The 22,304-nt window shown below is 37.9% G+C and overlaps 2 protein-coding genes across 2 annotated transcripts; one reads left to right on the top strand and one right to left on the bottom strand.

Annotated features, from left to right (window-relative positions):
* Positions 1 to 1,554: 1,554 nt before the first annotated feature.
* On the top strand, positions 1,555 to 4,351 carry LOC120414027 (uncharacterized). Its single transcript, XM_039575050.2, has 3 exons — positions 1,555 to 1,707; positions 3,664 to 3,786; positions 3,866 to 4,351. Exons 2-3 carry the CDS (start codon positions 3,670 to 3,672, stop codon positions 4,091 to 4,093), a joined length of 345 nt encoding a protein of 114 aa, XP_039430984.1. The 5' UTR covers positions 1,555 to 1,707; positions 3,664 to 3,669; the 3' UTR covers positions 4,094 to 4,351.
* Positions 4,352 to 4,498: 147 nt separating this feature from the next.
* LOC120413987 (uncharacterized) lies at positions 4,499 to 21,542 on the bottom strand. The gene is made up of 4 exons (XM_039574994.2): positions 21,137 to 21,542; positions 15,386 to 15,528; positions 14,772 to 15,226; positions 4,499 to 8,585 (listed from the first exon to the last, which is right to left on the bottom strand). Exons 2-4 carry the CDS (start codon positions 15,423 to 15,425, stop codon positions 8,187 to 8,189), a joined length of 894 nt encoding a protein of 297 aa, XP_039430928.1. The 5' UTR covers positions 15,426 to 15,528; positions 21,137 to 21,542; the 3' UTR covers positions 4,499 to 8,186.
* Between the last annotated feature and the right edge of the window lie 762 nt (positions 21,543 to 22,304).

Below are 22,304 nucleotides of genomic sequence, written 5' to 3'. Positions count from 1 at the left end.
ATTCGATGAATCAGCGCAAACTATCCCTAACATCAATAAATAGCTGAACTCCCTTAGAAGGGTACTCTCTCAACCACACATCGTGATCACCGGCTCACCACCATTCCTTCTCGTCGTATGGTCACGTGACGGGAAACAGGTTCTCTGGTTGCGGCAGGTTCGCCGGCGCGCGTTCTCGGGCTCTCCAAGTTCTATTTGCGTTTCTCTCCTTTTCCATTGTCGAGCATGACCTTGACAATCCGGTAACCGGTTTGCTATCTTCCGGTTCGATGCCACAAACTCCATCAAACGAGAATATTCTTACGGAAGTTTGGGATAACCCGCGCAGGCAGCAAACGCCGTGGCCGGCAACAGCAACACCGGCCAGGGGGGTTAAAAGGCATGGTATGACAATACACTACACACAAACACTGTGCAAATATTGTGTTATTTTTCTGTTTTGTTTTTTGCTCATTTTTTGTACAACCAGGATCTGTGCGCTGAACATCGATACCGCGTACTTAGCAAGCATACACGATTACGGTGTACTTGCTCTGATGCCGATGATCGCACAGCATCCGAGCTTCGTGCTTCAATCAATATTGGGTATGTGTTCTGGATTGGATCGAGGGGGCATTTGGGTTAAAATAGATTTGTATATGAATTGAAAAAAAGTTAAGAACATTAATACAGTATTTTTTCTTATTGCTAGTTTGTAGATTTCCAACACATCACAATTTTTTTTTTGCAACTGGCCAAAGGAATTTTAAGTCAGAACGCATTTGACACACGTACAAGCCTGACTACCGTACCAAATTCAACGAAACTTCGGGACAATGCACAGAACGGCCAACCAAACATAACGTGTTTGTTATTGTTTACATTGCGTGCTCTATGTTTTGTTCATTCAAGGTCAAACATTGAAGCGCATTTTTCTCGGAACGTCAAAAAGCGACGTGTGTTAAGATAGCACGATAGCGTCGATATACTACTGACTGAACTAGTGCTGTTAATCAATGAATCAACGTCAACGCTGTCATGGCTGTCATTGATCGACATTTCAAAAGGGCACATAACTTTTGTAAACAAGAGTGTATCTCCCTATACTCACATGACAGTCTACATAAGGTGTGAGAGGGATAAACTCTTGTTTATAAAAAGTTATGTGCCCTAAGGAAATGGAAGGCATGATTTTTACTTAAATTAAAACAAAAGATTATTGACAATTTTACCCCACACCTGCCAAAAAGGAAGCACACAGACAAAAACAGCCAGTTCCGAAGCCGTTCTCGTCAGAACGGTTCCTCCTTCCCGTCTGCCGTTCTCACCGCACCGCCCCATCCAGAACTCCATTCTAGCGCGAGACTCCGTTGTCTCGCTATGACGCGTCCCTTCGTCCGTTCACGATATCAGCCGGAGAGGAGACGACAACAACCACTACTACTACTAAGTTGTATCAACTATCCCAGCAAACAACAACAACAACAAAAGTACTAAAAGCGTCGCTCGTTTCGCGAAAACCTGCTTCGACGATGATGGAGGCGTGTTTTCATAGTAAAACGGCGCGTTCCGCGGGTTTGTTTTTTGCTAAATAGAGCACATACGATATATAAGAACGTGAACTGTTTTGCTGAGGCAGTAGTTTGCATTGCAGTTCTGAACCGTTAGCAATCAGGACCTTCCTTCTTTCTTCTCGTCTTGCTGATAACAGCGGTTTATTTTCGCAACGTAAGTTCCAGTTTCATAGTTCTGTAGTGTGATGATTCGGTGATTTGAACGCTTGTGACAAGCGACGAACCTGGTGCGGGCCTCGTTGCACAATTTGAGGAAATATGATAGTTTGCTGGTCATTTGAAAGTTTTTTTTTATGAAAAAGAAGAATGTGTAGAGTGAAGTGATTTCACATGTTATGTTTGGCGTGTTGAGAAATTGTGCTACCCTTTTCTATACCTTTTGTTTATCAAAGTTTTCCAAACAATTCAAACTGAACTGTAACAGTGAATGTTACCACGTGAAGATAAAATAAGAGAAGTGCAAGAAGTGTCGCTGAAAAAACTGGTTTGTTTTTAATTCACAAACAGTCTAACAAGCATTTCCATGTGTTTTTTTCTGTGATATGGACTAAATGTCTTCTAATCAGCCCATCATTGAAAAAACGGCTATTATCCACTTTTGGCAAAAACGAGATTTTTGTTCCAGGTGGTAGAAGATGATCCAACGCATCTTCTGAAACTTGAATTTTACTAAAATATTGTTTAGTTTTGGATGCCGATGCGAAAACCAAACGGCTAATATCTCATTCCTCTTTGAAATTTCCGTGGTGAAGATTTGGTGACAAACACAAAAATGTGGTTTTCTCGGAATACTTGATTTGGCATAATAGCCTGCTTTGGTAAGAAATTCTTAGTCAAGCTAATTGGAAGAGCTAAAATAAACTGACCAGGCAAATGAGATTCAGTTTATTAACATTCAGCAGAAATCACTTTGATTTAACGATAGATCAACATTCCATATATTTTGGACTTTGCTTTTGAATGAATTTGCGAACAAAATCTTGAAACCGTTTACGAAAGTTTTACCGTCAACTGGGGTGAATCGGGACTGCAGTCTGAATAGGGTGCATTTGAAAAAAATATTTAATCTAAGCCAATTTCATCGTAATGTCATGAAATAAAACGGTCAAATTAATGATAGTGCGTCGATCAGCACTTTCCTAACAAGTTTGTTTTTCTTTTCCGCACAAACCTAGTTTTTGTTAGCAGTATACTTGGCTAGTATCTGCATGGTCATTGGGCTAATTTTATCCGCATTTTTACAATTTTAGGTAATATATTACTGATAATCACCCAATTTTAACATTTCCACAAAGATCTTCTGAATATAAAGCCAATCTAAGTTAGAAACAAACTGTTTGAATTCTTCAAAATGTCTAATCTTTTAAAAGTCAACCGAACACAGGTGACATGACGTGTACCTACACACAGATCATTAGCTAGTATGTCACCTCCCATAACAATCCATCAATCAGCTCTAAATTATTGCAGTGGACATAAAACCACCAACGTAAGGAGATTTCCTTGTGAGCTGGAATGTCATCTGTCCTTGCATATCTCCGTATGGTTTAATACATCAGTTGAGTGTAGTGACTACGACTATTTGCATTGTAACTAAAGCTTCACCAGACTAGACCGACATGGTGGATTAGTTCGATCATGTTTTTGTTTAGTTAAAATTATCGTACGGTCAATTAACACCTTGTTCAAATTTGATTAAATGTGAGAACTACTTATTAATATATGAAATGTAAACACTCAACTAGTGCACGCTCATAAACGCTTACGTAAGCGATTTAAAATCCATAGGCGAGGTAGTTTGGTTACATTTTACCATCGTAAACAACCACTCAGGCGCGGTGCTGATAAACCACTGCCGGGGCGTCCGAGGCGTATGAGGAGGCCTTATTACGTGCGCTCCTTCATTCTCTCCGTCTGTGTTTACGATTAGTTTAATGAAACTCACTGATCTAATGGCGTACACAACTCCACCTCCCCCCACTCCTCACGAGGAAAGCCCAAAATTTCCACCCGCGAAGCACAAACGTGAAATTCACTGTGCATATGCTGATGACGAAGCGAAGCCTTTATGTAACAAACCGTGTGTGGACTAATTATATCTTTATTGCAGATCACAATGAACGGACTCATCTTGGCTTTCGCTGTGCTGTGCGCCGGCGCCGCTTCCGCCCAGATCTACCTGAACCAGCCGGTGGCGTTGGCTCTGCAGCATCGTCAGCCGGTCCATCAGGAGGTAAGTATCAATGCGGTCAAAAGCTGCTGATGCCAATCATCTGACGGATGGGGTTTTTCCCACCGCCCACCTTTTACAGGCTTCGCTGGCACATCCGGCTGTGGTGGAAAATGCACTCAACGAGGCCCAGTACCCGACCGAGCTGCGCGGACACGTGTACGATAACCCCCGTGTGGCGGAAGCCCTCGCCAAGGAGTCCTGGTTCGGGGACAAGGAAATGCCCGTGTTTGAGCGAGCGGCCGATAAGATCCCTCGTGATCGCATCGTGAAGATCTTCAAGAACGCCGGATTCGTGCGCAGGCGTTAAGTTAGACGCTTTGGCTTTGGATACTCTACTGGTATATGACACAGGATTAACGACCTCGGATCTTTGACAGCGGAATACGATTGTACCTTAGAAAGTGAGATGTTGCAGTTTTCGTTGATGACAATACAAATACAAAAACATTGTACATATTAGATAAGACGATGTTCCTGAATCAAGTGTGTTGTAGAAGATAGGTCTAGAATAACTAATATTTATGATGTGAATAAATGTAAGTAATTTATTGTAGACATTCAAAAAGCTTGTTTTATTCTTATTTTCACTTTTAAAATCAAATGGATTTAATCTACTGGCAATGAGCAGTAATGAAGTTAAAATGAATGAATATACTATGTGCTATCTTTTCCACCATTCCTGTAGGTTGTTTATAACGATGATTTAAAACAAAAATGAAGCTGTTATTCAGAGCCGTATATCTCCCAAACTACCATTTACAACGAGGAGCGATAGACCGATAACATCGTTTAAACCAGTGATTCTCAACCTTCTTCTAGTCTGGTACCCCCTGCCATGAAATCAAGTAGGCCCGGTACCCCCGTTGAGAATCACTGGTTTAAACTATGTATTATTAGACTAAAGGTATGAAACCTTATGAAAAACCACAATTGAAAAAAGAAAAAAAGGTGGTATGATTTGATTTGATTAAACGTACAGTAGGGTGACAAGAAAAAATGATAATTTTGGAAAATCTTAAGAGATACCCCCTGACTCGATTTTTTAGGCAAAAATAAGTACCGTAAACTGGGGTCAATCGGGACACATGGGGCGAATTGGGACAGCAGTTTTAACCATGTTGGAGCACAATATTTTGATTTTTTCTGGTTGGTTTCGGTTAGAACAGACTCCGACCAACAAAATGTGTACATCCATTTCCAAATTAAAAAGCTTTAAGTGCTCTAAAAACTGCTGGCCCTATTCAGACTGAAGTCCCGATTCGCTCCAGATTACGGTAACTGTGCCAATATTGAGCCAAATCGGTTAAGGTTCAGGCAGGGGTCCAACCTTTTGGCCATGCGTGCCAGATCTGATTTTTCTGAAGCAGGCCGGAATTAAAAGTGATTTTTCTGAAGCAGGCCGGAACTAAAGTTTGATAAAAGTTGAAAAGTAAACTTTTTTTATAAATTTATATTATTTTTATAAGATTATTTTAAAGTTATCAAATAAATAAAGTAGTATTGATTTTAAGAAAGAAAAAATATGGTAACTTTCCAAAATGTGTTCATTTGATTCGATTTTATTTTGTTTGAAATTTTACTGTAATTTTTATGAACAAATATATTTCTAGCGCCCCGATTTCTTGACTCATTTTGAGACTTTTTAATATTTTAACATTTTCTGCAGCAATCTATATTTTCAGTTATACTAGTTTTTTTCAAACACAACTCACTCACTGGAAAGTTACACATTATTTTTTGCTTACGCACTTATTAAAAAAACTATTTTAATCAAGTTCCTCAAAAAAAGTTCCAATTTTCAGTAATCATAGCAAAAATTTAAACATGTTTTAATTTAGAGTCTTATTGTGCAGTTTTAGACAGCAATCCAGTTTTTTCCTTTCACATTTTTACGACATGGGTAATTTTGTTATCTTGTGCCTTTCTTCCGTTTACTAATTGATTCTGAAGCTATCCATATATAAATGATATAAAAAAAATTAAAATATAAAGAATGTTTGAATTTGAAACAAAAAATGTTCAAAAATACAAAGGTGAACCCAAATAATACGTTGAATTAGCAAAATTTAAATGCAAAAAATAGATCTCTGGCTTATTTTTTTATTTTTTTTTTTATTAAGGGCCGGTCATAGAACTAACATGAGCAGCATGAGCATGGTTGACTGCCAATGAGCTGCTTCTCCATTATTGACGAATCAGCTGAATCATCCTCACTGTATAATCCCCTTAAGGGCCGGTCATAGATTTTTTTTTGAAAAGTCGTCGCGGGCCGGACGTTGGGCAGGCCTGGGTTAAGGGGTCACTTTTTATCGTTGAAGATTATAGGGGGAAAATCGCGAAAATGTATGGGGGGGATATCACTTCGTATACAAGAAAATACTCTTTTTCCAAAGAATCACCAAAAATCAGGATCAACTCAGATCGGTTTGCACCCTTCAACAAAGTTGTAAGAAATTGATTTTCCTACAAAAATCCGACACTTGAACAATTTTGAATGAGACTTGCGCCACCTGGCAGAAAAATACTGAAACGATGTTTCTCCCCAAACATTTTCGCAATTTTCCCCCTATAATCTTCAACGATAAAAAGCGACCCCTTAACCTTAACCGATTATGCTCAAAATTGTTAAGTTACGTATTTTTGCTTAAAGAACCTCGCCAGGGGGTATCCCTGATGTCGATTTTTTTATTGTCACCCTAGCATTTTTGGACGATTTCGAATGTTAGGTTAGATTTTAAAATTCTGAAAATATTTTTATCAGAAAGATCAGAAAATTTTATACAAGAATGACTATATAAACATGCACCGATTTCGCACACTGTGCTGCGTTTTGCTGCTGTTAATAAAATAGTCATAAAATGCAGAATTTCGTTTTGGATTGATTGTTTATGGATGGTCCCGTAGTAAATATATATTAGATATATAACAGGCATAATTCGGTCCCTGTAGGGTTCGAAACTATAGAAAATATAGAAATGAGTAGAAAATTTCACTTATGATTCATTTTATACTCTGAAAATCGATCTAATAGTTACCGAGATATCTCGAGTTGAATAATGAGGACTATTTAGATGGCACTGAGAAATACACATTATTAGGTAACTTAAATTCAAACATTAAGAAGCTGTAAACCAGCAGTCCGATCAACAAAGTCAAAAAAGAAAAATAGCAGGAAATTTTTTCAGCTTTTCGAAAGTATTTTTAGCAGAAGTACTTTTCTTTCGTGAAGTATGTTTAAATTGCAAAAAATTAACACTTTTCGAAATAAATCGCAAAATGTGAAAGCCAATTCGATTTTGCATCTTAAAATGATTTTTGAAATTAAGTTTGATAATATTTCAGATATTTTTTCCAAAAATCATATTTTTTCAAAAATGTATGACTCCGGTACCAAATTTTACACCACCATCCTAAACTCTAGCGCAAACGATGCCTTTTTAAATATCCTGAAACAATTAAAATTATTAGCGATTACAGTGATATTTTTGTATTTCCTAAAGAGTCTTAAGCATAACCTACAACTTTGCAGAAGACACCACATCGATCAGAAAATCCTTTGTCAAGATACAGTGTTTCGAATTTTCATATGCCCATTTTGTATGATTAGTCCGCAAAATTGTTTGGACATAAGGAATGCATGGGCAAAGTTTCATTCAAATAAAGGCTATATTAATTTTATAATGGCTTCATATTTTTACGTCACGCTGAAATTGATAATAAAAATCCCCTCCTCCCTTCTTTCCTTTGGCGCCGATGAGTATAACAAAACACCATAACAAATAGGATTCTTCAAATTTATTCCATAAAGCATACACAGAAAAAATGGTTTTCATTGTATATTTTATTCAATTTGAAAGCATTAAGCACTTTACATAACAATATGATTTGATTTAATTTATCCTGAAACGATGTCAATTTAGAAATAAATAATTATCTACTATCGAACTAGAAACTAGACTTGCGCGAATTTCACTAGATCGAATGTGCGTGCCAAATATTAAAACAAATAAATATACAAGTGGTAACATTCTAAGATAACAATCTCTTCAAAACTGCCACAAATAACGTTAATGGGGGTCAATGAATAACAACAACGAAATGTTTATAATAAACTGACGACAAGAAATATCGTTAGGTACTTGGGGAACATGCTGTTTGGTAAACTTTCGACATCCAAAGCTTTTTTCCGGTTCGATCGTTTCGCGCTGTTTCCTGTTTTTTTTTCATCTTCTCTAATTCACCGCGTAATATAGCGATGTCGATCGCGTTGGTACGCAGGTTTTCCTTACAATTTAAGGAATATTACTTGTTTTTTTTTCTCGCTTCTATTAAAACATAGAGAGGTTGCTAAACTGTTGTTTTGGATTGGGGTGGGGTGCTTTTGGAGTTTTAAGCCAAACTTAATAACCGGGATAGTTGTAGGACTGCTGGGAAGGCTTAAATTCGTTGTATTTGTGGTTAGCGGGTCCTTCGTACTCGGCACTGTTGATGTCATCTGCCTGCGACTGTAAGCTCTGGGCCTTGTAGGACTTGGCCTGGATCGACTGGTGGTCGACCACGCCAACTCGGTGGGTCAAGGCGGCGTGGGCAGCGGCCTCGGCGGCGTTGTTCTGCGCTTCCTGGGCCGAGGCGGACGCCTTGTGGGCAGCCTCCTGCGTGGCTTCGAAATCAACTCGGGCCGCGTTCAGCTGCTCTTCGATGGACTCTACTCGTGCCTTGGCCGCACCCACCATCTGGGTTTGCGAGGCGAGTTCAGCGGCCGCTTCGCTGGCAGACTGCTGGGCGTGCTCGGACGCAACCTGGGACGGAACGAAACATGTCATTAGATATGCGTTGCTAATGGTGCAAACGGCGGGTTGTAGCTATTCAGCACGGATAAGCGGATAATTCAGCACGGAAGGAAAGAAAGTGTTACTACCGGGTGTCTATGTTCGTGTCAGTGTACTTTACAGAGATCCGACTGCTCTGAGGGTTAGTAGAGTTAGTTCGCGGAGCATTGCTATCCCAGTTGTCATCTAAATACCCAACTCGTAACGTTTCGGTGATTAGAGACAACTGAAAGTAAATGTGTTAATATCCGTGGGTGAATGTAATGTTTCTTCAACTGGGGCAAGTTGGGACACATATAATTATGCATACGGTCTACCTCGAACAGACATCCAAGTTAAGACTAATTAACTAACTATTTTTACTCTATATACGACGTTTATCCTAATTCGCCCCAGTAATCAGTTTGTGTAGTGGAGTCGATGTTTGGTGATTTTTTGTTATACATATTTTGCATCTTTCTAATGGTTCAAATTTAATAATAACACAGACCAACAAAATTATTGCGCAGGCCCAATTTGGGGGGAAGCATGGAGTTTGAGGTACTCAGAAACACGCGCATATTGATTTTATTTACATTTATTTTGACAGGGTCGAATGGTTTTTCTCCAATGTTTTGACAGTTGAAAAACTTATAGTGATTTTTCGCGACTTCAGGGAAGCCGCTTAATCCGTGAAATTTACCCTCAGCCGTGAAATCTGGTCAATACCGTGAAATGTCGTGAAATTTAAAATGTTCACTTGAAAAGTTGCTCCTTAGTGTTCTTAAACTTCGATTATTGAATTGAATCAAACCGCAAGACAGGCATTTTGAAAGCAGTGCATTGCATTGCACAATAAATTTAAATCTTATTATTTTTTTAGTCTTTCACGAAATACTGATAATCAATTGTTGATATACAGCAAAATGAGTTGCGATTGTAAATGTGTGTGTGTGTGTGTGTGCAACCGACCAAACGGGACCACGCGGTCGCTTCTTACAAATTGAGTTGTTTCCATGTATTTTTGGATCTACATTCTATACATGCAAATAACTCGCATAGGCATTTGGAAGGTGTTAGCTCTGCCGAGCTTCGGTGACCCATTTCTACGCTGGCTAGCCGAGCGCGAGGTCCCTCAGCTTTTTATCGACAAGCCCCGCCCTGAAGAACGTTTGTACCAATCGGGTTTAAACGTTATTTAGAACTTCCGAACCCTTGTCAAATGGACAAGGACCCAGCGCGTATATAGTTTGATAGTAACAGTATTCCTAATTCCAGACGTCGCTCACCAAGCCGTGATGGCCTAGTGGTTAGCATTTTTGCTTACCAATCCAAAGGACGGGGGATCGAACCCCGACTCGGGCGACTTTGACTTTTCGTTCATGTTCAAAGTTTCAAGATTAATATTTCCTATACTTTCTCGTTGGGAGCAGATGGGAATCGAACCCAGGACCATTCGCTTACAAAGCGAACACCGTAACCAGTAAGCCACGGCCGCTCCTATGAGTTGCGATTGTAAATGTCCATGGAAAATATTATGTGAAATTAAATAAAGATAACGCAAAGCAATTTCAGTTATTTTATTTTCAAAAAGTGGTGAAATTTGCTAAAACGTGAGATAAATTTTAAATGATTTAAATATTTTAGTTAGAAATCAAGTTTTTTTTATTCCATTTGATTTAAAATGTTCTAAAAATTGATATATTTGCTAAGCATTTTCCAAAGTTTCATTGCAATCTTATATTGCTGTTGATTTTTTTGGGTTACTCTAACTTTATGGGTCACTCGCTTCCGATCCTGGTATTATCAACATCAAATGTTACATAAAACTACTATAAATGGGACTTGGGCTCAATATTTTCAAAATAATCAAATATCCCTTTTTGCTAAAACCACGAAAACATATAACATTTTATTTTACTTTTTATGCAATTGCAATTATTCTGATATTCAAATTCAAATAGTAAATTCAGATGCTGAAATTATTGTTTTATAATTTTACAAAATTTAACTCAGCAAAAATGGCATTTTTGTAACTTTAAATTTGGCCAACTTTTTAAGTAACTTACCTTAACTAAAATTTTCTAAAATAACACATTTTTGAATTTATTACGAGCAAATTTTAGAGTACCGTGAAATTGCCGCTAAATTCAAATTTTCTGCAATTTCAAAATGTTTGCCGTAAAAATCATTAGCCCTAGATTGAGTTTAATAATAACCCGAAAATGTCCTAGCGAGTGCGCGTTTTGGCCAACACGCAACCATGTTGTAGATAAAATTGATATATTGATATAAACGACGATTTGTTTGCATTAAAGCAAAGTTTTGCCTTCCTCACTGAGGTAAGGCTATAATCCTGCTCTAAAAATGAACTTCGTAAAAAAACGTCGTAGACCCACCTTCATGTATACATATCGACTCAGAATCGAAAACTGAACAAATGTCTGTGTGTATGTGTGTGTGTATGTATGTATGTGACCAACAAACTAGCTCATGTTTCTCGGCACTGGCTGAACCGATTTGACCCGAACTTGTTGCATTCGACTTGGTTTAGGGTCCCATAGATCGAGTTTTATACAGATTGAAGTTTCGATAAGTAGTTCAAAAGTTATGTATAAAAATGTGTTTTCATATATATTTGGATCTCACTTAACTGTATGTAAACTATGTCCGGGTCCATCATCCGACCCATCGTTGGTTAGGTTATCAAAAGACCTTTCCAACGAGTCCAAAACATTGAAGATCTGGCAACTCTGTCTCGAGATATGGCCACTTAAGTGATATTGATGTACTTTTTTGAAGCCGGATCTCACTTAAATGTATGTAAACTATGTCCGGATCCATCATCCGACCTATTATTGGTTAGGTTATCAAAAGACCTTTCCAACGAGTCCAAAACATTGAAGATCTGGCAACCCTGTCTCGAGATATGGCTACTTAAGTGATATTGATGTACTTTTTTAAAGCCGGATCTCACTTAAATGTATGTAAACTATGTCCGGATCCACCATCAAACCTATTGTTGGTTAGGTTATCAAAATACCTTTCCAACGAGTCCAAAACATTGAAGATCTGACAACCCTGTCTCGAGATATGGCCACTTAAGTGATATTGATGTACTTTTTTGAAGCCGGATCTCACTTAAATGCATGTAAACTTTGTCCGGATCCACCATCCGACCCATTGTTGGTTAGGTTATCAAAAGACCTTTCCAACGAGTCCAAAACATTGAAGATCTGGCAACCCTGTCTCGAGATAAGGCCACTTAAGTGATATTGATGTACTTTTTGGAAGCCGGATCTAAAAAATAGATGAAACTTGTGTACAGCCACTGTTGTGAGGAAGGCTCCAACCACATATGTGGATTAAGTTAGTTTTTAAAAAAGCATTTGAAATTTTTCATTCCATACTACATATGATGAAAATTTTGAAAGATTTGGTTGAAACTCGAGCGAACGCCAGCCAACTGAATTTTGATTGAAGTTAAAACTGTACGTGGAATCAAACATTTTTACTGTTCTATTTGAATGATTGAATATAGCATAGGAAAATCCATAGCTTTTTAATAAATATATCTCTCGATTTGAGTTTCTCGACCGAGCCAGGTAGCCCAGTGGTAACGCCTCCGCCTCGTAAGCGATAGATTGGGATTCAAATCCCGGATTGGACCAACACAACTGGTGATCTTTTTCCTTCTGGATTCGATTGCTTAGTAAAGGCACAGACAACAGACGTAGCGGCTAGAACAAAATAATTTGAAAATCGTGTGTAAAAACATGGCTGCTGCATCCTGCTTATCTACTAGCGCCATCTGTTAGCCTATTGCCACTCTCTAAAGCAGCCATGATGGTTTTCTGAGAAGGTGTGTTTGAAAATGCATCACCCAAAAATGTTTAAAAATATATTATTTCAATTTTTCGAAAAAAATAAATAAAAAGGTAAAGATTGTGTTTTTATGCTATATAGTACATCTACTTTAATTATCAATTAACACGATTTACGAGCACATGGATTTTTTTTTTTCATTTAATTATCAATATTAAAAAATAGTCTAATCTGATGGTTTTTTAAACACAGCAACCAAGGCCGCGCTTGAGGCTGTCAAATTTTTGCTGGTTGTGTTTATAAACAAAACCAACAGAGGTGAGCGAAAATAAGGAGGAAACCCGGAGGAAATCGGGAGGATGGGCAAGCGTTTCTTGGAGGATAAAAGATCCGGAACCAGAAACGAAACAATCCGGAACTGTCGAAGAAGGAAAAACAGCAAGGTATGACACGGTAAAGTCTAGATGTCATCGGCGCCGTCAGCAAGAGCTATTATCACGGCCAACCCCGTAAACCTTTTGGCCCCAAACGACCGCATTCCGAAGATTATCTCCGGAACCGACAAACCAGCTACCACGATCATTTCAACGCTCACCTCCAAGGCATCAACATCTTCAACGCCCTCGAAACCCACCCCACCTTCAAGTGACGCCATACCAAAGGCCTGAATCTTGAATGTTCTCCCCGGCGCGTCAGATTCCCCCACCGGATTTCTAGTGTAAGCGATCCTCAAACACCAGAACCAGAACAAACGATTACAAACGTTGAAAACCAACAAAATGAAAGTAGGCGGAAAGCGATATTTTGACAGCGGGCAATGTGTCAGGGCAAAGCGACTGCAGCGCCACAAACGGATTGCCACAACGAAAAAATCTGTAACAATTATTTACACAAGGGAAGAATCGAGCCCAAACGTCTGTTGTCTGTGGTAAAGGGAAGGTAGTGTATCACAAACTGACCTATGGAATGTTAACATTAACCTTAACTTGTTTAACATTAGGTTGATTAATAAACTGTCACTGAATCCGCTTTGTAAATGCCGACCCCGATACTCTTCACGGGTGTTCCCCTCAGGAACAGGGAAAGGTTTACTCAACTTTTTGAGTTTCAGCGTAACTTTTTTTGCAATATTGACATAAAATATTGCAATGTGTGGCAATTAATATATTAAACGATGTTATCATAGTTCAAATTTCTTTTGAATGAAAATATGCAAAATAAACTTCATTCTACAAAATTTAAAATATGGGTGTGAGCAATGACAGTCTTGTTTATTTTTATTTAATTTTCTGAAGTTCTTTGAAGTTACTTCATTGTTAAAAAAATATAATTCGCAAATGTAAACGCACCTGTTTCATAAAGATTCATTACAGCTCTCCATTTTTTGAAGGGTCTGTCTGAAATTATAAAAGATTGCTTAACAGGTTTAAAAAATGCTTGAAATGAGTTTTTTTTTCAATAGATTTTTTTATTTTTCAATGTTAGAAGAAAAAAAACAGAATGCTGAACTTGCAACTTGCATTTATAATTTTTACAAAACAATCAAACAAGGTGTAACTATAAATTTCAAATGTTTGCTTAAGTTTGAACATTTTCAGCTATACTCTATGGTCATTAAGATGTAACAAAACGGATCAATTTTGCGATCCCCTAGGTGTACTGAGCCTGAATCCCAAATATGAGCTTGATTGGTTGCGACAGGACCTGGCACTTTGACTTTGAATTTTAAATGGGATTTAACCCGTAAAATCTGTGCGTTTTGGATTTTGCCAGTTTTGAGCCCTTAAAAGATTTTTACATTTTTCAAAAACCTCATGAGCCCATAGTCCGTGTTCCAGGGAACAATTTTGTCGAAGAGTGCGAAAAGATTCGTCCACTATTCAAAATGTTGCAAAATTTATAACACTGCCTCGATCTTTTCTGCCGTAGCAGCAAGTGCTAGGGGATCATGCCCTGAAATGCCCGCAAAACTGACCCGTTTTGTTACATCCTAATGGTCACAAGGTAAAACTGATTTTGTGCTTGATAGCGCATGTTTATATAACTGCTAAACATGAGCAAAATGGAATGTCGAATAAAATTAATTTGATCAAACGTTTTTTAATGGATACCGCTTGGCTAACTTTACTGCCAATAAAGACTCAATTCAATTAAAAGGCTGCATAAATGTTCAGGAAAGATTGATTGCATTCGCATGCGTCTAAAGTGTTTCATAATTGTGCGTTAACTGTACCCATTGAGATGAAACAAATCGCCTGCCGTTATCAGCCCCACACACATACAGGCTGCGATACATCACGCTCTTACATCACCTTGCCTCTCTTTGTCACAAGACTCGCTATAGTAACTAACCTGTGCGTTGTTCAGGGCTGCCGTGAGCACTTGCACATGGTTGAGTGCCTGCTGGGCCGAGTGCTGAGCCGCCTTAGCAGCGCGTTTGGCCTGCTGCAGTTGCTGAATTTCGGCGTCCAGCGCCTGATGCGCCTCCAAGCTCTGCTGCTCCAGACCTTGCAGCAAAACTTGTTTACCGTGGAGGGCGGCCTGCGCGGTGGCCGCGGCTTGGGCAGCCGCCTGAGCCAGCGTGTTCTGGGCTACGTAAGCGGCCTGTTTGGCAGCCGCGTGTTGGTTCGCTACGGCCGACCCGGCCTGGTCCGCCGATCCTTGCGCAATCGAACGGAGCCCACTTCCGGCACTGTAGCCCGACTTGGGGGAGTACGACGGGCCGTAATTTGCCCCGGCCGACGCGCTGTCATAGTCAAACTCGTAGTCCTTTCGCTTTTCCGCCTTGGACCGCGCGTCAATTGCACCTGGAGAGAGAGAGGGAAAATGGCCATGTGTGAAGATTTAGTGAATTTGATTAAACGTAACTTTATCCCCGGTCCATTATTCGGTGGCGAGTTGGTGCAGAGTTGCGTCGCCCCACTCCAGACCTCCGGACTAGGAAGCAATGGACAAGTGATACTTACTAATGCAAATCAGAAAAACTGCTGCGACCGCTACTTTCATTTTCAAGCGTGGTGATTCGAGTTGTTGGTTTTTCCTTCCTATAGCAAGTGATGCTCAGCGCGCGTAAGATTACCGGTAGTTAGTCTCTTGAAAATCTGCTGCTCTGTTGAACGGAGAATCGTAAAAAAAACACACAAACAAAAATTAATAAAAGCAATAAGCTTGTTAGATAACTAAACGTAACGATAGGGTCATCGTGGCCATTTGTCAGAAATTGTGAAAGGATCAACGCTGAACCATAAAGCTGTCATTAGAGTTGAATCGACAATTTGGCCCGATTACCACCCCGAGTGAAATTAATTCATTTTTTGCCAAAAAGGCCAACCCAATCAAGACATCACTAAACCGTTCCGAGCCAATGCACTCCGGCGTGGTCAATTTGCACACACATATAACAGCAGCTTCCAATCAGCAGCCCTCATTGATTGTTAGGCCGCCAAGCCGCGAAGCCAAATCGATATGATATAATAACAAAACGCATTTTGCCTGGTTGGTTGGCAGCTGACGAGCAATGAATTTCCCGGTCGATAGTGGTGTTGCGTGAAAACACCAAATTGAACCCGATGGCACTCGATTTGCATTTTATGGCTTCGTATTAATAAAACGAAGGATCAGCCATTGTTGTGCAACTTTTATTGTAGTTTTGACGATGCGTTTAGTGATTTTAATAATGAAACCGCCCTCAGGGCGACGGTGAACCGATAACTTAATATCTGAAATCTGTCAAGCACAGATTAGGCTTAACACCTAACAAAACGCTTTATTAGTGGAAAAGCTAATAAACTCATCAATATTTATGAATCTTGTATGGTGACCGTCGTAATATCTTAAGCAATATTTGAATGCATACAAAATTTATCATGTAAAAACACCTTTTCAGGTTTATAGTTAAGTTAAGCTTTTTGCCAAAATTTTTGAGCTTCATAAATACACCGCTTATAAAATTTGTATTGCAATTTACCTATTGAAAGGGAAGCAAACCCAAGAATGGCCCAAAACTACGTGTATTTTGAATGTTATACCACAAGTTTTAAGGGTCAACTACAAGAGAACATTTTTTGCTTCGAATTAAGGAAATTATCATAATCCTGAATAGAAAACAGTTAGATTCCCACTTTTTGTATGAGGTTCTGTAGACATGTTATGCAAAGTTAACAATTTTTTCAATAGTTTTTTCAAATAGCCAAAAAAAACTTGGTTTCCTGCAAAGTTTATATGGTTAATTAGCGGGTTTTGCTCCTTGCACAATTTGTCATTTTTGAATTTCTTCACATTTCTTTGCTTGTATGCAACAAATACAAACCGTCGTCCATACAAACATTCAAAATTAAAATCATTTATTTTGGAGACTTTGCTTTTAAGTTACGATCGAAAAGTAAAAATGAATGTAAAATTTGGCGTTTACTGCTCCTGTTCATTTAAATGTCCAATATGCATTTCCATCATTTTTGGAGCAATTTGCATCAAAATTGTGTGCTTTTTCAGAAAAACTAAAAAAATCCAGTACCGTCAACTGGGGCGAATCGTGACTACAGTCTGAATACACTCAACCCCCGGTAGTTGGTGACTTTTTTGTTTGATACCTTTTAGTTTGTACCCCGTTGGTTTGACAAAGTCAAACTAAAAAGTGACGAACTGTTACTTTTTACACGGCGCTCAATGACACTACCCGTGCATGGGTAAATAACAAGGGAAATGCGTAATAATACCTTTCTCTGGTATCAATACAAAATTTTGGTATTCCTGGACCCTTTAAAATTTGTCTTAAGGATTATGCAAGAGCAAAACGTGGTATCATACCAATTTAAGGTATTGTTTTGATGTTGCAAAATTGCAGAATTTGTCAATGGTCGAACACCACATTTTGGTATTCTTTTGGTATTACAGTATTTTATCAAATTTCTCTGAAACTATGGCAAAATGTTGACCAATTTTGACAAAATAATTAATTTTGCGCTAAAATGATGTCTCAAAGCGAATGCCTTCATTGAAAACCGGAAATTTCAAACTTGATTTTAAACATTTTTGATATACCCTCTAAAGAATTATTTTGGTATTGAAAGTTTTCATCAAATTCCTCTGAAACTATGGATTTTTCTTATAAATTTTGACGAGATAATTAATTTTTAATTGACTTGAAACTCAAAAATGTTAAAGCTGATTTTCATATTTTTTGATTTACCCACTTAGATTTTTTTTAAAAACGTTGAAATTTCTCTAAGTTGGGATAACCAAATACTTTGAAAAACGAGTTAATCAACAGATTATTGAATTTTGGTGAATTTCAATCCTTATTTTTCAATCTTGTTATTTTTCAGAATCTTCAAGAACTTTAAGCACAGGCCGTTCATCAATGACAAATGAATTCGATGTGGTGAAGAATATCACTAAGAACAACACATCACATCATCAGGTGAGTAGATTTGGCTGTTGCATATGGATCATTTCCTTTTTTTTACTAACTGCAACTGCTGCACTAAAGATGGTATGAAAATACCAAATTTTGGTATTACTTATGCAAATACCAGTGACCAATAGATGGTAAAATACCATGAAATCAAACCAAAATCATGTTTGTGGAAGACCAAGGAATACCAAAATCTGATTTTCCAAGGGCGCCCATGGACCATGGCAATACCAAGTTTTGGTATTCAAGCAATGTTCAAAAATCCAGAAGACCTCAACTTGGTATTGAAATGGTTTTATTTTGAGGTTTTATTTTACCCTTGGAACAGCATGGATTGGTATTGTTGTGCCCTTCCACATACAAGACTTTGGTATGATTTCATGGTATTTTACCAACTATTACTGGGCAACCAAGGGCACATTTTGGTCTCTGTTATTTGCCCAAGTAATACCAAAATTTGGTATTCCCGTGTTATTTACCCCTGCTCGGGTATCGAAACAAACGTTGGGTAGTGTCTGTGAGCTCTGTGTAAAGAGAGTGTCGATTTGAAAAGTGACCCGGTCGTTTGACAACAATGGGTGGCAGTTTTTTAGGAATTTAAAAGCTTCAGGTTATGTAATTGATGCACTAATTGAATTGGTCTGTATCTGTTCTATCCGAAATCAATCAAAAATATTAAAATATAGTGCAAGAACTTGCAATCACTTTACTTAGAATAGTTATGTTGCGTAGAACAGATAAATTGCTTAGAAAAAAGTACGTAACTCACTGTCGTCATAAGGATGTGATCACGAATCCGAGGTCCGTTATTTGATATCTCGTGACGGAGGGGCGGTACGACCCCGAGACGAGTTATTAAGATTTTACGAAAAAAAAAGTTTTGAAAAAATTGGTCGTCGTTGATCATGGCCGTTCATGGTCACCCGCGACAGATACAGACCACAAAACATAGAAAAACGCAAAAAGTAACTTAAAAAAAAATAATAGTAAAATCGCGATAACTCGTGATGATTACAAGCAAACTCCGTATGTTTATAAATCAAAATTTTTGTAATTGTCTCCTCTACAACTTTGTAAAACATTGATATACTCTAAATCATAACCCTGCAAAGTTAGAAAAAACACGAAATTTTAAAATGAAATTTTTTGCTCTAAATGAAAAAATGATCCTTCAAAAAGAACATTAATTTCCCTTGTTCCAAAAACTTGTGCAGTTATGAAAAAAGCAGAGTTTTTAAAACTTTTTTAGTGCTTTTTTTGATAAAAAACACGTTTTTCGGAGTAGTAGTACGTTGAGTACGTCATCAAATCGGGCGTTCAATTTTACATTAAACTCTCTTTGACACCAAATTTCTATCTCATCACAGTTTCAGGCTGCCAATTATTGAAAATCACCATGCTCAAAAATAAAAGGGGTCGTACCACCCGTCCGTCACGAGATATCGAAAAACGGACCTCGGATTCGTGATCAGGGACAAAAGTTACCCCTAAGGACAAAGTTTCACGTCAAACGAAGAGGGGTCGGGGCAACTTTTTCCGATTTCGTGTGAGTTGGTAGATTACAAATTTGCTGAGCTGTTATACGTTGCTATGCAGTTGTTTGTTTACCTTTAATATGGAAACGTCAACTTACCGTAGATTTGGAAATTACGTCAAGTCACTAATTTGCTTACATTATCATTGTAGAAGATCAGATTCCTTTGCATGGATTCAAATTCTTACGCTAAGTACAATTTACTATGTAAAGTGATTGTAGATAGGCCATTACCAGTTCCAGTTCCTGTTTTTTTCGTGAAATCATAACACGTAGCCTTATGTTTGCGACAAACCTGTGTTGAGTTTTTCTCAGCTTGCTGGTTTTGCATATAGGACATTTCTGTGAACATTTTTATGACGATTTGTCATGTCTCCCGGATATTAAGAAGGCAATACAGAAATTAATACAAATTATCAAAGTATTAATAGCTAAGAATCTCTTTGAGATACAAATCTTTAGATTCTAAAATAATGCCTTAAGGGGTTACATAAACATCTCCATCTCAAGCTTGAGAATCGCTAACTAAAACTATTTCTTGCAGTTTAGTGTTAGTTTTTTTAAACACGAATAGTTTGAGCTTAAAGTTCTTATGTAATGAAATTTGTTAACTTTTGGCATTTCCTTGTTTTAGCTTAAAATATTTTACTTAATTTTTGTTTTTTAAACACGAATAGTTTGAGCTTAAAGTTCTGATGTAATGAAATTTGTTAACTTTTGGCATTTCCTTGTTTTAGCTTAAAATATTTTACTTATTTTTTCCTTTTCATTTGCAAACTTATCAATTCTTCAATATAACTTGTTTGTCAAGAAAACGATTTTTACATTTTCATTATATACAGGGAAGGATTATTTTTTTCTAATTCCAGAAATTGATATTCAAAAGCACTTTTAATGGATAACGCAAATGAAGGGACAATAAAAAACACCTAAATTGCAACAACTTGAAATTTTGTTTATTGAACCAAAATAATGAATCTTTGTAAAATAAAAATAGAATAACTTTCAAGCTTGTTCTCCAAAGATTATCTGAATACTTAAATACTTAAACAAATGAGATCTTTCAAAATGAAAACAAAATAAAACAAATTAATTATATCGCCTTGACGGAAATTTTGTGTTTACTTAAAATCGAATTAAATCAAAACAACAAAATTAAGAAATGTGTATCAAACTCCCTGACTTACCGAGATCTTTAATTTCTCGGAAAATCCCAATATATAGGGGATTCCTTAACAATCAATTCCAAATTGTTTGTAACACTCAAAATATTTATTTAACCCATTCAAACTACACTTCACAATATGTTTAGATCATATTGAATATTTCGATCAGAGTTGAGTTCTGGAGTTTTTTTTGAAAAGGTCCAATAAACCAAATTTTCAGTTTTTATTTTTTCGGTGTTTTTTAATACCTCTGACTCAAGGTGGTTTCAAAAACACCAAAAAGCAAAAAACTGGAGATTTGATTTATTAGACCTTTCCAAAAAAAAAACTCCAGAGTTGTAACATTATTCAATCAGGCGCATTTTCCACATTCAAATCACTTCCACTTGCTGCATCGATAGTCTGTACTTCGCCTCTGTCACCACATTTTCAGTCCTTTATTAAATGCCGCTTGTTGCGACCAACTATCTTCATTGACGATCATCCCACAGTCCAGCGTTTCACTTTCATCCTTTCCCTAGAGTTCATTCATTTTTTTTTGCTTTTTCTTCTTCTTTAACTTGCCGGATAAGAAGCTGAAGTTACTTCCTGCATGAAAACCTACCAAACCGCAAATTTCCAGTTGCACTGTTCACCAACCCCACTAAAAACTGACTGATCCAAAGAGCTGCTGCTGCTGCTGGCTTCCAACCAACGACGAGATGACACTGGCTCACTGCCTCCAAGACTGGATTTGCTGCACAGCTGCTGGTTTTTATGCACTTTTTTTTTGCAGTAAAAACACGCGGAAACGTTGAGAGCTTGTTCCTTTTTTGCGTACAACTGCTGCTGATGGTACAGATCACGAGTTTTTCTTCTTGTACTCTGCTGGAGAAAGAAAGATCTCTTCACGAAAAAAAATTCACGCGCGCTATTCACCCAACGAAGACTTCAACGGCTGGCAGTACGGATTGACTGGACGACTTCACGGTGGCAAATGATGGCCACTCTAATCATCGCGATCGCTTTTATAGATGTTTTGGTCAAATTTGCCCGGCCGCGAGCGCACGGCAGTCCGCGGACCAAGGGACCTAGCCGGGCCAGGCCGGGCTGGCGGGTTCGCGGACGATCGGGTCTTTTCGGAGGAGCTCGCGCGAAGGCGTGAAGTGGCGCGAGGTGCTTTTTCGGCGCGAGCTTTGGCGGTGAAGCGTAGGGGAGATTGGACGATTGAACGAAGTGCGGTTTCAGCATGAAATAGGGCATTCGGCATGTACGACGCGAACCATGTTGAACAAGTTAATAGTCCTTAGCCAATAAACAAGTTGTTAAAAAGAACAATTTGAACTGCGCATGAGCAGCTGTTTGAAAATATGATGTTATTAGAACATGGCAAAAATTTTGAAGTTTGATATTATATTTATAGCATAATTTATTTCTAAAAATGCATTCCAGGTTTTTTTTTGCCGATTATTTTTTTGATGTACAGTATGTAAAAAAAGTATTTACACCCCTTGGGCACTATGCACATTTTGTGATGAAACATGTAAACAATTTAATGTTGACATAAACCTAGTACTACGTTTTGTTCAGAAACTCATGCCGAACATTTTGCTGCAAAAAAGCCCATGAAAAGATGTTTTCTATAAAAACTTACATAACAAATACTATTACAAAAATCAAAACAGTTGCAAAAAAAAGTTTGTACACCTTTCGAAAAACTAACATAAATAATGTTATTTGTTGACAAATCACCATAAATCCAGTCTCCCAACTCCAAATAGGCATCCTTGACT

The sequence above is a fragment of the Culex pipiens genome, chromosome 3 (assembly GCF_016801865.2).
Source record: "Culex pipiens pallens isolate TS chromosome 3, TS_CPP_V2, whole genome shotgun sequence".
NCBI classification, from domain to species: Eukaryota; Metazoa; Arthropoda; class Insecta; order Diptera; family Culicidae; genus Culex; species Culex pipiens.
Note: the sequence above shows the minus strand (reverse complement) of the source record. Positions and strands in the feature narration are given on the sequence as shown.

Excerpts from the sequence above, each read along its gene's own strand:
- LOC120413987 (XM_039574994.2), bottom strand. The coding sequence starts at position 15,425 with ATGAAAGTAGCGGTCGCAGCAGTTTTTCTGATTTGCATTA. Across the intron at positions 15,227-15,385 it reads AGTTTTTCTGATTTGCATTA|GTGCAATTGACGCGCGGTCC; the intron begins GTAAGTATCACT and ends CTCTCTCTCCAG. Across the intron at positions 8,586-14,771 it reads CAGCCCTGAACAACGCACAG|GTTGCGTCCGAGCACGCCCA; the intron begins GTTAGTTACTAT and ends GTTCCGTCCCAG.
- LOC120414027 (XM_039575050.2), top strand. The coding sequence starts at position 3,670 with ATGAACGGACTCATCTTGGCTTTCGCTGTGCTGTGCGCCGGCGCCGCT. Across the intron at positions 3,787-3,865 it reads GTCAGCCGGTCCATCAGGAG|GCTTCGCTGGCACATCCGGC; the intron begins GTAAGTATCAAT and ends CACCTTTTACAG.